At 35.8% G+C, this 13,398-nt stretch overlaps 1 protein-coding gene across 1 annotated transcript; it reads right to left on the minus strand.

The window, feature by feature from the left end:
• Window positions 1-842: 842 nt before the first annotated feature.
• On the minus strand, window positions 843-1,615 carry LOC110709199. Its single transcript, XM_021887411.1, has 3 exons — window positions 1,368-1,615; window positions 928-1,195; window positions 843-856 (listed from the first exon to the last, which is right to left on the minus strand). The coding sequence occupies exons 1-3, from the start codon at window positions 1,494-1,496 to the stop codon at window positions 843-845; spliced, it is 411 nt and encodes a 136-aa protein (XP_021743103.1). The 5' UTR covers window positions 1,497-1,615.
• Window positions 1,616-13,398: the final 11,783 nt, after the last annotated feature.

A 13,398-nucleotide genomic window follows, 5' to 3' on the forward strand; every position in this document is an offset into this window, starting at 1 on the left:
AGATGTTGTTACTGATGCTTGAGTGAGCTGGCTCAGCCGATGGTGGTCAGTCTGCTGTAGTTGCTGACTCTGCTGATGTTGACTCTGAGGCTGCTCTTGATGCAGAGTCTGCTGACTTTGAGACTGCTGAGTAGTGTGCTGCTTCTTCTGCTGCTCTTCCTGAGGGAACCTCCTATTAGCAATACTGTTGGGTCCTGGTGTACCACCAAGGGCACTCTGCACAACCAAATTAACAATAATTAGGATGATACTTCTCAATAAACACATTTGACCCTAAATCACTGCTATGTAGGATATTTTGTACCTCTTTCAAAGCTCTTTCTGCTTTCTTCTTCCTCTGGTCATTCACCCATTCACTGTGCACAACAGGTCTTCCTCCTTCTTTTTTTGGGGATGAGAAAGCAACAGGAGCCACATGTGGGTTTTTGCATGTCTTAGCATAGTGTCCCAATTGCCCACAGTTCTTGCAAGTGCTCCTCCTTTTCAAATGTTGCTGCTCTTGCTGGTTACCACCAACCACTTCCCCTTTCTCCAACTTTCTCTTTTTTGACTTTGGCCTCCCAGGCTGAATTTTTACTGCTGGTGGCAGAGGTTGCCTCAGCTTCACCTTCTCCCAGTGATGTGGACCAGGCATAGCTGCCACTTCATGCATGTATGCAAGCATATAAGTGGACACAAGATATGCATCATCCACATAATCTTCAGGTTCAGCCCTCTTGTCCATGATGCATGCATATGCATGCACACATGGGATGCCTGTTAGCTCCCAGTGGTAGCATGAGCATGTTTGTTTGCTGAGATCAACTGTCACTAGGTCTGAGTTCAACTCTACCTCATAAGTATCACCCCTTGAAATCTGCACAATGCAATGTCTAGCAGCAGGTTCTATCCTTTGAAATGTCTTCTTCACATAAGGAACAACCTTACCTTCCATTTCCTGATAACTCTCCCATTTCTCATGGTTCCTTCTCATCATGTACCTCCAAAGCCACTCCATCTGAGTCAAAATTGGCTTATCCCTTGCTTCTTTGATGACGGCATTAAAATTCTCACATACATTGTTGAGCAACATGTTAGACTTTGGGAATGGACTAAATGCATGTCTGGACCAGTGTTGAGCTGGGATCTCAGCTAGATATTCATATGCTTCTTCAGACAGAAACTTAATTGATTCCATTGCCACTTCAAAGTCAAACTAAGCAAGAAACACCACACACATCCATCAAATACACATAGTCAGACAACATAAAAACACATAAAACAGACACATAGATATACAACACATATTTCAGTGTCAAATACATAGTTGCATAACACAGACACATAGATTTAATCAGTTAAACACCCATAACAATGTAGAAACATACCAAAGTTGTTGCCCTAGCTGCTGACCAGAACAACTCCTTGAAAGTTGCACCACTAAATTGTAGCTTGAAGTTTGCCCATATATGCCTCACACAATACCTTTTGTCTGCATAAGGCACCACCTGCTCCATAGCTTCTAGTAAACCCTATTTAAAAAAATAAAACCAAGGCCTTTAGAATAATGAATCTTTAGAATAACAGAAAAATAAATGCAATGTTTAGAAGTATACCTTTTGCCTATCAGACATAAAGGTAAAACCAAGGTCTTGATTTTCATCCTTCAAGGCTTTCATTAAACTCTCTAAGAACCACACCCAAGTGTGTGTGTTCTCAATCTCAACTGTTGCCCAGGCAATAGGATATATGTTATTATTGCCATCTTTACCAACTACAACTAGTATTTGACCAGGATAAGGGCCTTTGAGATGGCACCCATCAACTCCAATCAGTGGTCTGCAGCCTGACAGGAAACCTCTTGCCATAGGTGCAAGGCAAATGAACATTCTCAGGGATTGAGGAGGCTCAGGCTGGTCAACTCCTTCTACTACAACATTGCACACAGTACCAGGGCTATACTTAATGATAGCCTTCCTATAGTCCCAAACTTTAGCATACTGCTCTGCTGCTGATCCATATATCAGCAACTTAGCCCTAGCCCTAGCCATCTAAGCCTTATTGTATGTAATTTCAATGCTAGTGTCACCTAGCACCCTCCTCGTAAAGCTCTTTATTTTCCAGCCTGGATCACTTCTCCAATCCTCAAGGTACTTCTCAGCTAAAAATTCAGTAGTTAGGTTTAAATTGCTCCTAACTCTGAAATACTTGTGCTTAAAATTCAGACTCTTAATCTTCCAATAGTCTTGGTTCACAGACCTCCTTGCAACTACCCTAAAGTGACATCTTCTCCCCCCTACACAAGTACACTTAGGTAGCTTACACTTCTTAGAATTCCACTTGCACTGACACCTCCTTCTGCACTGAATAGTTACTTTGGTACTGTCATTGTGCAAATACCAATACTCATACCTATTCTGAATAGCATGAACCCTTAAAACTCTCCTCAGAATTTTTTTGTTCTGGAACTTTAGACCTTTGACCAATTCAATGGGTTTTTTGAAGTCAGTATGTGGATGGAAAGTTGGGCAATTGTCTTTCTCCTCATCAGAACCTCTAGGGCTATCCAACTCCTCAGAGTCAGATGTAAACTCTCTCTCTACAGTAACCTCATTTCTCAACAGTTCACTCTCAAGGTTGTACTCAGGGAGCTGCAACTCTTTATCACTGTCATCTTGCACACATTATAAACTAGCATTCACTTCAGCTAACATCTTGCCCACACTGTCATCTAGATCTTGAAACTCCCCCTCCTCAAAATCCCCCTCTTCTTCCCCAACTTCCCACTCTATGGTAGTATTAGAGTTTGATGAATCAGATCCAAAGTCTGATTCCAAGTCCACCTCACTCTTACATTTCTTCTTCCTTTTCCCTTTTGCTTTTCCCTTTTTCTTCTTCCCTGTTTGCCTAGAAGTACCTTCCTCTTCACCCAATTTGTTCTTCCCTTTCACACTGTCAGAGAACAGTTTCTTTTTGGTGGTGGTGTTCTCAGTATGCTCATCAACCCCGTCTACCCCTTTGCTGGTTTTTTCTGCCTCCTCTTTGTCTTTAATTGCCAACTACTGCTTAAACCTAGGGCTCCTCCTCACTTCACTGGGCTTAGGTTTGACTTTTGTTTTTTGGGTGGGTTGTACAATACTCACTTCAGGGCTAGTACAATAAACTATAACAACCTTATCCTTGTTTATTGTCTCTAGCAAGCCTTGGACATCACTGTCACTCACAATCTCCTTTTTCCCACTTGACCAAGTCCTCCCCTTTATCTTATACCAAACATTGAACAGCCTTGGCACATGCATATCTAACTTCACAAAGCCCCAAATGCAAGATTCCCTAACAAAGTTCACAGACATCTCACTAACTTTACACTTGTACCTCCAATATTCAAAGCCACCCTCATACCCACATAATGTCTTCCCCTTTATTTTTTTGTTCACAAACACCCCCCTAGTCTAACCTTAACAGCTACATAATCAACATCAGCAACAACCTGTTCATTGTATAAAGCAAAATTATGCACTTTCAACACAATTCACATGCACAAAAAATGCAACTTTGTTACACATAGCAGTAGTAAACAATTCGCCTAATTCACTCTCCTAAGTACATCCCTAATTAAATAATTCAACAACAATTACAGTAATAGAATACATAACTCAATCAAATACACAAACAACCCTAACTTTCCACATAATTGCAAATATACCATCAACAACCAACAACCTTCAACAGTAAACACAAACAACAAAATTGCTTACCTCTTTCGACGCCATTGCACTGAGCTATTGTCAGGTTCCTCACCTAAGCTCCTGGTCCCCAGTAAACAGCAAAAGATGGCGACTTTTTTGCAATTAAACAACCCCACTTCAAGCAATTACTCTAGATTAATTCCTGTTGCAAGTACAATTAGGGTTTTAATGTCGAATTTAGGGTTCTGAATTGAACAATGCACAACAATTTATGAAGAAAGGGGGAATTCGCTGAAAAAAGGAGTGAAATTTGATTGTAGAATAGGGTTAGTTGGGAGAATTGAATGAGAAACAGAGTGAAAGACAGTGAAGTCGAGAGAAAAGGGAAAAAAAAGGGAAATAACTAAACTGGGCCCCACAAGCTAAAAAACCACCGGATTTTCAAATTGGGTGGGAATCTGAGCAAAAAATTAATTTAATGGGTGGTATTTTAAAATAAAATTTTTTTGGGTGGTTAGTTAGAAATTCAACACATTTTTGGGTGGTTTTTTTGAAAATTATCCTTTTCTTTATCTTATTTTCCTTTAATTTTCTTTTCTTTTATTTCTTTTTCTTTTTCTTCTTTCTTTTCTTTCCCCTTCATCCTTCCCGTAAAAACAAGCAGCCCCACCCCACTGCTGTCTGGCCAGCCTCATCGCAAAAATTTTCCCACACAAGAGGTTAGTCTTACTTTTCTTTTCTCTTTATTTTCTTTATCTTATTTTCCTTTAATTTTCTTTTCTTTTATTTCTTTTTCTTTTTCTTCTTTCTTTTCTTTCCCCTTCATCCTTCCCGTAAAAACAAGAAGCCCCACCCCCAGTTGTCCGGCCAGCCACCTGCTGTCGCCGGCGACCTGCCGGTGGTCGCCCAAACTGCACCGCCGCACCACCTTTCTTCCTCCCTTCTCTCTCCTCTTGTTTTAATTATTGTTCTAATAATTTATAATTTGGGTTTTTGATTTTAATTGTTTAAATATGATTAGTATGTTTTATAATTATGTTTTGATAATTAAAGATTGTGAATTTTAGAGTGTGAAGTGTTTTAATTTCAGATTTTATAAAGCATTGAAAGTTAGGGTTTTTATTATTAAAGTATTGATTTTTAGGGCTCTAACTTGCAATTAATTTGGGGGTTTTATATACCCATTGATTAGAAGTATTAATCAAGCTTAAAGATTGAATCTTTATGGAGTTTTGATGAGTTTTTAATTAAACTATAATGCTGGAAATTTTGCCCAAAGTACTACTTTTGATGGTTTTATGAAAAGGATTTAATTACCCAATAAAGAAGAGTTTAATTAGGGGTTTTTAAATAAATTTTCTGATTATTTTAAGTAGTCTAAAGTGAGTTTAAGTTGCTGAAAATTGTGTATACAAGGGTAATTAATTTAGTATTATTGTCCCTTTATGTAGGAGACTTGATTCGGGAATTGTTGTAGTGTTTTCGGCCACTTTAAGGGCTTTATTGAGGTACGTTTGTGTACTTAGCATAGTTATGTTGATGAAGTAGCATGCTAAATGTGTTTGATTAATTAAAAATAGTATCATGCTAGGTTTAGAATGGAAATTTGTGATTTGGATGTTATTAGTGATTGAATTGAGAAGCATGATTTACTTGTGATGAGTTATTGAATGGAAATTAATAGTTTGGAATATTATTTATGAACCAGATGTTTATTTATGGCTTGATAGAGAGCATGTTTAATCAAACTAATTGTTTAATTATGTTTGGAATATTGAAAAGGAATTTTATTATGGTTCATATAATTTTTATTGATGCTTTAAGCATGGAGAAGGAGCTATATAAGTTTCTATGTACACGAGGAATAAATTGTATGTTGGTGCCTTTGTGCACTTAAGGTGTTTATTACACCGAGGGATAGGATTTTTGGCGCTTTATGCGTTTAAGGTTTCTTTGACACTGAGGTAGAATTAAAAAGGGTTCAACATTAAATATTATGTGGTTACTAAATATTCTAGAATTAAATTGGTATGTTTGTTGATTGAATAATTATTGATGATTGAATAGTTATGCTTCGAGAGTCATCACCAAGTCTAATTATATGTAAATAACGTAAAGTGAAAGAGATTACGCACCAAAACTCTTGGAACGTATATACCTTGAGTATGAACATATGGGGGGAGTTATGTGACTTTATATTTGATCATAACTTCTAACGGAGTACATGAGGCTGTATATTCCTTTTTATTATTATTATGCGCTGGAATTCCGCCACCTATGTGTGGCACAGGTTTTTCGCTGGCACGGTTAGCTCCCGTGTCAGTTAACCTCAATTTATTGGGGGAGGTATAGTTGGAAACCCGTTCGATGCGTAATCAACGCTAAATGAATTATTTAGTGTCTAGTTAAAGTGTCTTGTTGATTTTTGTGTGTGCTTGTAAACAGGTGCATTGAGGTAAGTGTGTGTTGATAGGTGAAAGCATGTTAGTGTGTTTAATTACGCTTATGTACTCAGCTCTGCTGATTGTGTGTGTTTGTGTGTTTGGCCATGTCTTTATCTTGGCCCTATGATGACCCATTTTTAATGGAGAGTAGTGGGGACAAGTGGAGATAATCTTTTCAGGTGTTGAAGCATATTCATGACGGGGTGAGTGAAGAGCGAATCATGCTAGTTTCTATTAGTTGTGATGCGGTTTATTGCTTTAAAATATTATATTATGTTACGCGTATGAGACTAACGCAAAGGTTTTCGTAATTTAATTGGTTTTGATAAGGGCCTTCAATGGTTCCAAGTTGTAGGTTGATTTTATTTGACTTCGTTTGACTTTGGTTTTAACTTTACTTTCGTTTGGTTGACTTTTAAGTTGACTCGTTTTGAATGGTTTTGATTTAAGTCTTCCGCTGTGTGTCTTTGATAATTGCCTTAGCCGTTCTCACGGTGGCGGTAATGTCTTAGATATTCCTAAATCGTATTTTAAAGAGTAAAATAGGTATTTTTAAAGGAAAGGAATTTCTAGGGTGTTACAAATACGACTTTATCCTGTCACAGGTGCAATAAGGTAAGTTGTGTGATAATAGGTGAAAGCATGCTAGTGTGTTTTGTTTACGCTTATGTTCTCAGCATTGCTGATTGTGTGTTTGTATGTTTGTTTGACCTTGTCTTTACTTTGGCCTACGATGACCTTTTCTAATGGTGAGTAGTGGTAACAAGTAGAGGGGAGCTTTTCAGGTGATGAAGCATATTCATGATGGACATGAGTGAAGAGCGAATCATGCTTAGTTTCCATAAGACTATATATGATGTGATTATTTCTTTATTGATCATATTATTATTAAGCTTGTGAGTCTAACGCAATGGTTTTAAAGTTTATTTGGTTCTAATAAGGGCCTACAATGGTTCCAAGTTGTAGGTTGTTTTTCGTTTCACTTTACTTTCATTAGGTTGACTTTTACGTTGACTTATTTTGAATGGCTTTAAAGATAGTCTTCCGCTGTGTGTCTTTTGTAATTGCCATAGTCGTTTTCAAAGAGGCGTAATGTCTTAGATCTTCCTATTTTAACTTTTTTTAAAAAAAGGCAAATGGGTATTTCAAAGAAAAGTAATTTCTAGTGTGTTACATATGCCCCACCACGACACGATCGCCGGTGAGCTCAGTTTATTTTAGAAATGGGCTTTGACCTTATCCAAGTTATCTGGGTCGGGTAAACTGGGTGGTGGGCTTTTGGGGTGAAGAGGGAAGAGGAAAAGAAATGATGATAATAATGGGAGGAGGATGAGGGTAGTTTTGGTATGTCAATAGTTAATTATGATTCTGGTGAGCAATATGAGGATGGCAATGGAAATACTGTTCTGGTGCATAATGAGGATAACACGTAGTAAGAATGATGATGATTACGATGACGATTTGGTAAGTTTAGTTGCAACTTTGATGGGAATTTTTCGAATTTGAACACTTATAGTATAGTGACAAGTGGTGGTGATAGTAATGGGAAGGAGAAGGGGAAGAGGAAGGGGTCGCCGGTAAAAAAATTGATGGCGGGGAGGCGGAGGAGAAAGAAGCTTTATGACCGCCTTTATATGCTTAGGTCTGTTGTGCCTAAGATTAGTAAGGTGAGGTTTTCTAGCTCACATACTACTCTTATGTGTGGATTGTTGATAATCTGTGTTTTTTGGGGTTCTTTGAATCTTTGTCATGCATAATACGTTTGTTTTTTATCATTAGCTTTATCGCTTTAAATGTTTACTTTTTGTTGTGAAGAATGGTTGAAAATTGATCTATTTTTTCATCAAAACATGTACATGATTGCTTTATTACTTTGTGTTTTATGGTTCTTTATCCAACGAAACTTCCATATAAATTGATAAATGGGCCTGGGCCATACTAGTCGTAAGTGTCCACTTTATATGACAAAGGAGGTTCCACCTCAAAATCATATATATGGAAATGAGGGGAGTAGCTCCTTAGCCTTATGAAGTGGACACAAATATCTCTTTTCTTCAATGTGGGATACACATTCCAATACACCTCTTCACTTTTTTACTTTTTCAATGTGGAAAAACACTTTCACTCTCATGTGGGTTTTCTTATGGGTTCAACATTCTCCCTCATATGTGAGTTGTCCATAATATACTAGCCCAGATCACAACTTAACCCAACCTGGCTCTGATAAACAGGTTTGGGCCACACTCGTCATAAGTGTCCACTTTATACGACCAATGAGGTTCCACCTCAAAGCCATATGGCAATGAGGGGAGTAGCCCCTTAGTCTTATAAAGTGGACACCACTTTCTCTTTTGTTCAATGTACACATTCTAATATACTTGTTCATTTTTTCACTCTTTCAATGTGGGACAACACTTTATCTCACATGTTGGTTTTCTTATGGGCTCAATGAAAGTTGAGCTTTAAAAGAAAGGATTCATGATATTATTGTGACTTTTTTATTTCATTTAATGATAGTGGTGTAATGGTCTTTAAAACTATGAGTCAACTGAAAGTTTGGCTGGTTTTAGATGGGTTAACCGAGTAACTTGTCATTAAGAGTAAGAATAACTGAATAAGTAATGCAAAAGAATTAATGGTTTTACATTGTATTTGAAAGACATCTCTTTCAAATACCTAAATCTTTCCGGTGTTTGAAAGTTAGAAGGAAGATGATAGTTCAATTCTCCCCTCCCTTTGCCTTCCCTCCACGTACCATTTGTCATCCAAACACAAATGTTTTTGTTTAGTAATCATAGATAGAAGGGAAAGTGAGTATAAACATGGACCTTGTCTTTATATCTTATGTTATATAATCCTTATGAAATTGTAGTATTTGCAAACTGTTAATTGATGTTTCTCCTACTCAAAATCATGATACTTCAATTCTCACAAGGGTCCCTTTAAGTTACCATCAGAGAAATGGATAATAATTACTTTGATACCCATATTAAGTCCATTTTATATATACTCACCGGTGATTTTGTTGATTTAAGACCCTTTCTAGAAATTTACCTAAGGAACTTATGTTTTCCTTTCCTTTTTCTACCCATTGATTTCGAGAGCTGATGATGTGAACAGTTGATCAAGTTTCATGTCATTGTGTGACTTGTAAGTATTACCGGTGGTTTTGGACTATTAGGCTTTGTTATCACATGTATACAGAAACGTTGTATATTCCGTTGTATATATTATATAAATAACACAAATAAATAACATTATAAAGATTTTCTGACCTAGGGGAACTTTATCATAAATTAAGTTCTAAGTAAATTGAAGATCTTCCTCCCAAAGTATTAGTGTCTATGGCTTAATAATAGTTGATATCCATTTTACAAGCTTTGTCTTGACTCCTAACTAGTAATTTGTTCCTTGCCTTTTGGTATTATATTTAAGAATACAAATTTGGTGGAATCACAATTTATCCTATTTATCTCAAAAATTCTTGAAACTCTTTGTATGGAATATTTGTCAAAGTGTTCGCAGGATATGATTAAGAATCCAGACTTTAACTTCCATCCTAGGTGTGAGAAACTTAGGATTACTCATGTAATGTTTACAGATGATTTGTTGCTTTTTACTAGGGCTAATCTGAGATCTATCAAGCTTCTCTTTAAGGTTTCTAAAAGTTTTCTTATGCCTCTGAGTTCTACAAATCTGGACAAAATTGATGCATATTTTGGGGGTATTTTGGAGCAGGAGAAATCTGAGCTTCAGCAAGTTTGGGAATGGCTAATGGTTCCTTGCCTTTTAAGTACCTTGGTGTTTCTATTTCTTCTAAAAAGCTCACTATCCATGAGTGTAGTGCCAAACATCTATCTTATGCTGGCAGATAACAACTGATTAAAAGTGTTCTTTTTGGTATTCAAGCCTTTTGGGCTAAGATTTTCATTTTACCAAAGAAAGTCATAAGAGAAATGGAGTCCAGATTTAGACGCTTTTTGTGGACTGGGAAGAGTAATAACCCCACTAAGAAAGCCTTGGCTGCTTGAAAATTCTTATGTTTACCTAAGTCTTGTAGGGGTTAGAACATTGCTTCCCTAGAAGAATGGAATAAGGCAGCTATAGCTAAGGTTCTATGGGATCTTGCAAGCAAATATGATAACCTTTAGGTAAAATGGGTTCACATCTATTATTTTTCAGGTATGGATATGTAGACTGCCCCTATTCCTAAGAAAGCTTCTAAGATTTTGAAGAAGATCCTTGCATCTAGAGATTTTATGAATGATAGTGGTGGTTGAGATAATGTCATTGTCAATGGAAAAATGCAAATTAGGAAGCTATATAGTGTCATTAAGCCCCAGGGCCAGAGTTCCTTGGAAGAGAATTATTTGCAACAACCAGGCTTCTCCAAAGAACATTTTTGTAACCTGGCTTTCTCTTTTAAGGGAAACTGGTCTTCAATGCTGCAAATTCTGGGTTTTACTAGATATGTTCTCAGTTTTTTCTGATGAATAGAAATGGATTGCTAGATATTGCAGGAAGACTTATGCAAGAAGCAGAATGGTATTTATGTATTTCTCTGAAACAGTCTATTGTATTTGGCTATAGAGAAATACTTTGATGTTTACTAGAAACTGCAAAATATCTTTGTGATTTGATTAAGGATATTATTTTCCTTGTTGCTTGTAGATGTAATAGTGCTGAAAGATTTTTATTATATTCTGTTTAGGATCTTTGTCTGGTCCTGGTGCTTAGTACCCTTCCTAGAAGGTGCCTAGGTTCCTGAGTCTAGTAGTTTTGTTTCTAGTTCTACCTAGAATCCTTCCTAGAAGGTGGCTAGGTTTGAATTTGGAACTGTTTTTGGGTTTTTTTTGGCCTTTGTGGTCTTTTGGTGTTTGGGGTTTGTTACAAATTAGCTTTTATAGGGTGTAACTCTATTCTTCGGTAATAAAATCTTTATTTACCAAAAAAAAAAACAATTATCTAACATATTAGGAGCATTGACATCTAGAGTTTGCTTAACTTGTGATTTGTGGCAAGCATTTACTGTAAATGCATATTTTACTCTTACTGCCCATTTCGTGGATAATACTTAAAAATTGCGATCAAAAGTTCTAAATTTTCACCATTTTTCTCCTCCTCACAATGGCTATAGTTGCTTAGAGAAGGGGGTATTGACATGAATATTTTCCTATCACAGTTGATAATGCTAGTAGTATGAATGTTATGGTTGATAAGCTTCAAAATGATTTAGGGCTCTTTCTTCTTTGCCCATGGATGGTATGTACTTTCATATTAGATGTTCAGCACACATTTTGAATTTAATTATGAAAGAAGGTTTGAGTGTTATTGATGAACCTATTATTAAACTTCGTGAGCTTGTGAAGTATATTTCATACTCTAACGGAAGGAAAATTAAGTTTTAACAATGTGTAATAGCATCTAATTCTTTTTTTAAGTCGAAGTTAAGAACGGATACACCTACCAGATAGAATTCTGCCTATTTAATGCTTCAAAGAGCATGAACAGCTGAAACCCCTTTGAGTTTGTTTGCTACCATATAGCATAACTTTGAGTTTGTTCTTTCAACAAGTGATTGGTAGTCCATACAATCTATATGTGACTTTCTTGAGCCGTTTTTTGAGACTACTAAACTCTATTTTGGTTCTGATTACCTTACTGCTAACCATTATTTTGCCAATATTGTTAGTATTGAGAAGCTTTTAATTGATGCACATTTTCATGACAATCTTAAGATAGGAAAATTTGTCAAAATTTATACAAACTTTGAGCGATCCGCTAAAAACAAGTCAAACTTTTAATTATTTCTAAATAATAAAAACTTTACGGGATATGTGCTTTAAACGAGTTATTTTACCTACAACGTATTTAGCCGGTTAATTTTGTTATTTATCTTATGAAGTTGTTTACTAGTTTTTAAAAAAATAATACAATGTCACGTGTTCCATATAACCTATTCATGAGATAACTAATCGATTTTAACTTGTTTAAAGCGGATAACCCTTAAAGTTTGTATTATTAAAAAATAATTAAAAGTTTGACTTGTTTTTGGCGGATTGCTCAAAGTTTGTATTATTTTTGACAATTTTTCCCGTAAGATAAGGGAAATGGCAATGAAGATGCACAAGAAATTGGAAAAGTATTGGTCTGATTAGTCCATGATTTTGTCTTTTGCTGTAATGTTGGACCCTCATCACAAGTTTGATTTTGTGAAGACCTTGTATGGTATATTATATGTTGATGATGGTATTGATGAGTCTGGAAGTAAGGCACAAGCAGTTTATTTGGAATTTGTTGCATTGTATAATTGCTATGCTAAATTTGCTACACCATGTTTGTCATCGTCATCATCCTTATGAAGTACATCAACATCCCTTCTGCCTCTTGCATTCGTGGACCATTTAAGATCAGCAACATTTCTGATATTTTTTTTCTTATTTAATATCAATTTACATTACTACGTTCCTTTAAAAATTAATTTTAATTATCTATTTTTACAGCATTTTGATGAAAATGTCGCTAAGCATAGAATCGGCGGTAAAGCATCTGAAATTGATTCATAAATGAATTTGCCACTAAGGCCTCGAGTTCCAAATGAGAATTTTGATATACTCAATTATTGGAAAGAACAATTAGTTTCATTTCTGATCCTCGCCCAAATGGCAAGAGATATTTTAGCCATTCCCATAACTTCAGTTGCTTCCGAATCATCTTTTAATATGGGTGGTCGAATCTTGAATAAGTGGAGCGAAATTGTCTTTCAGCACCACATGTTGAGGTTTTGATTACTTCTAAAAATTGGTTAGTTGATTATGATGATGAAGAAGAAGAGGATGAAGGTAATGAAGTTAGTGTCGAAATTATATTTTCTTCCTAATTATGGTAAGTACAAATTTTTATTTATTTTGACTAATTTTTTTTAATAATTTTTTTTCTACATCTTATAACTCTTTTTATTTTTTCACAAATAGGATTCGATGGACTAGTGATGGCTAGTTGAAGACGTTGTACTTAAAATTAAACGTTGTTTGGATTGCTATGTTTTGATTGGTGTTGTACCTCTAAGGCTCTAATTAGAGGTTGTCTTTTGGGTTGTTATTCAATATTTTGTCACCACTATTGGGTTGATATCCATATAGACATCTTAATACTTCTTTTCTATTTCTTTTTTATTTATTATATTTATTGTTACGACTTTATTCATAAAACAAACAAAATAAATGAGTATCTAGTAACTTATAATAATATATTAACTTTGAGCATTGTGCAAATTTTAGTTAATC

This window comes from Chenopodium quinoa, unplaced genomic scaffold, assembly GCF_001683475.1.
Source record: "Chenopodium quinoa cultivar QQ74 unplaced genomic scaffold, ASM168347v1, whole genome shotgun sequence".
NCBI classification, from domain to species: Eukaryota; Viridiplantae; Streptophyta; class Magnoliopsida; order Caryophyllales; family Amaranthaceae; genus Chenopodium; species Chenopodium quinoa.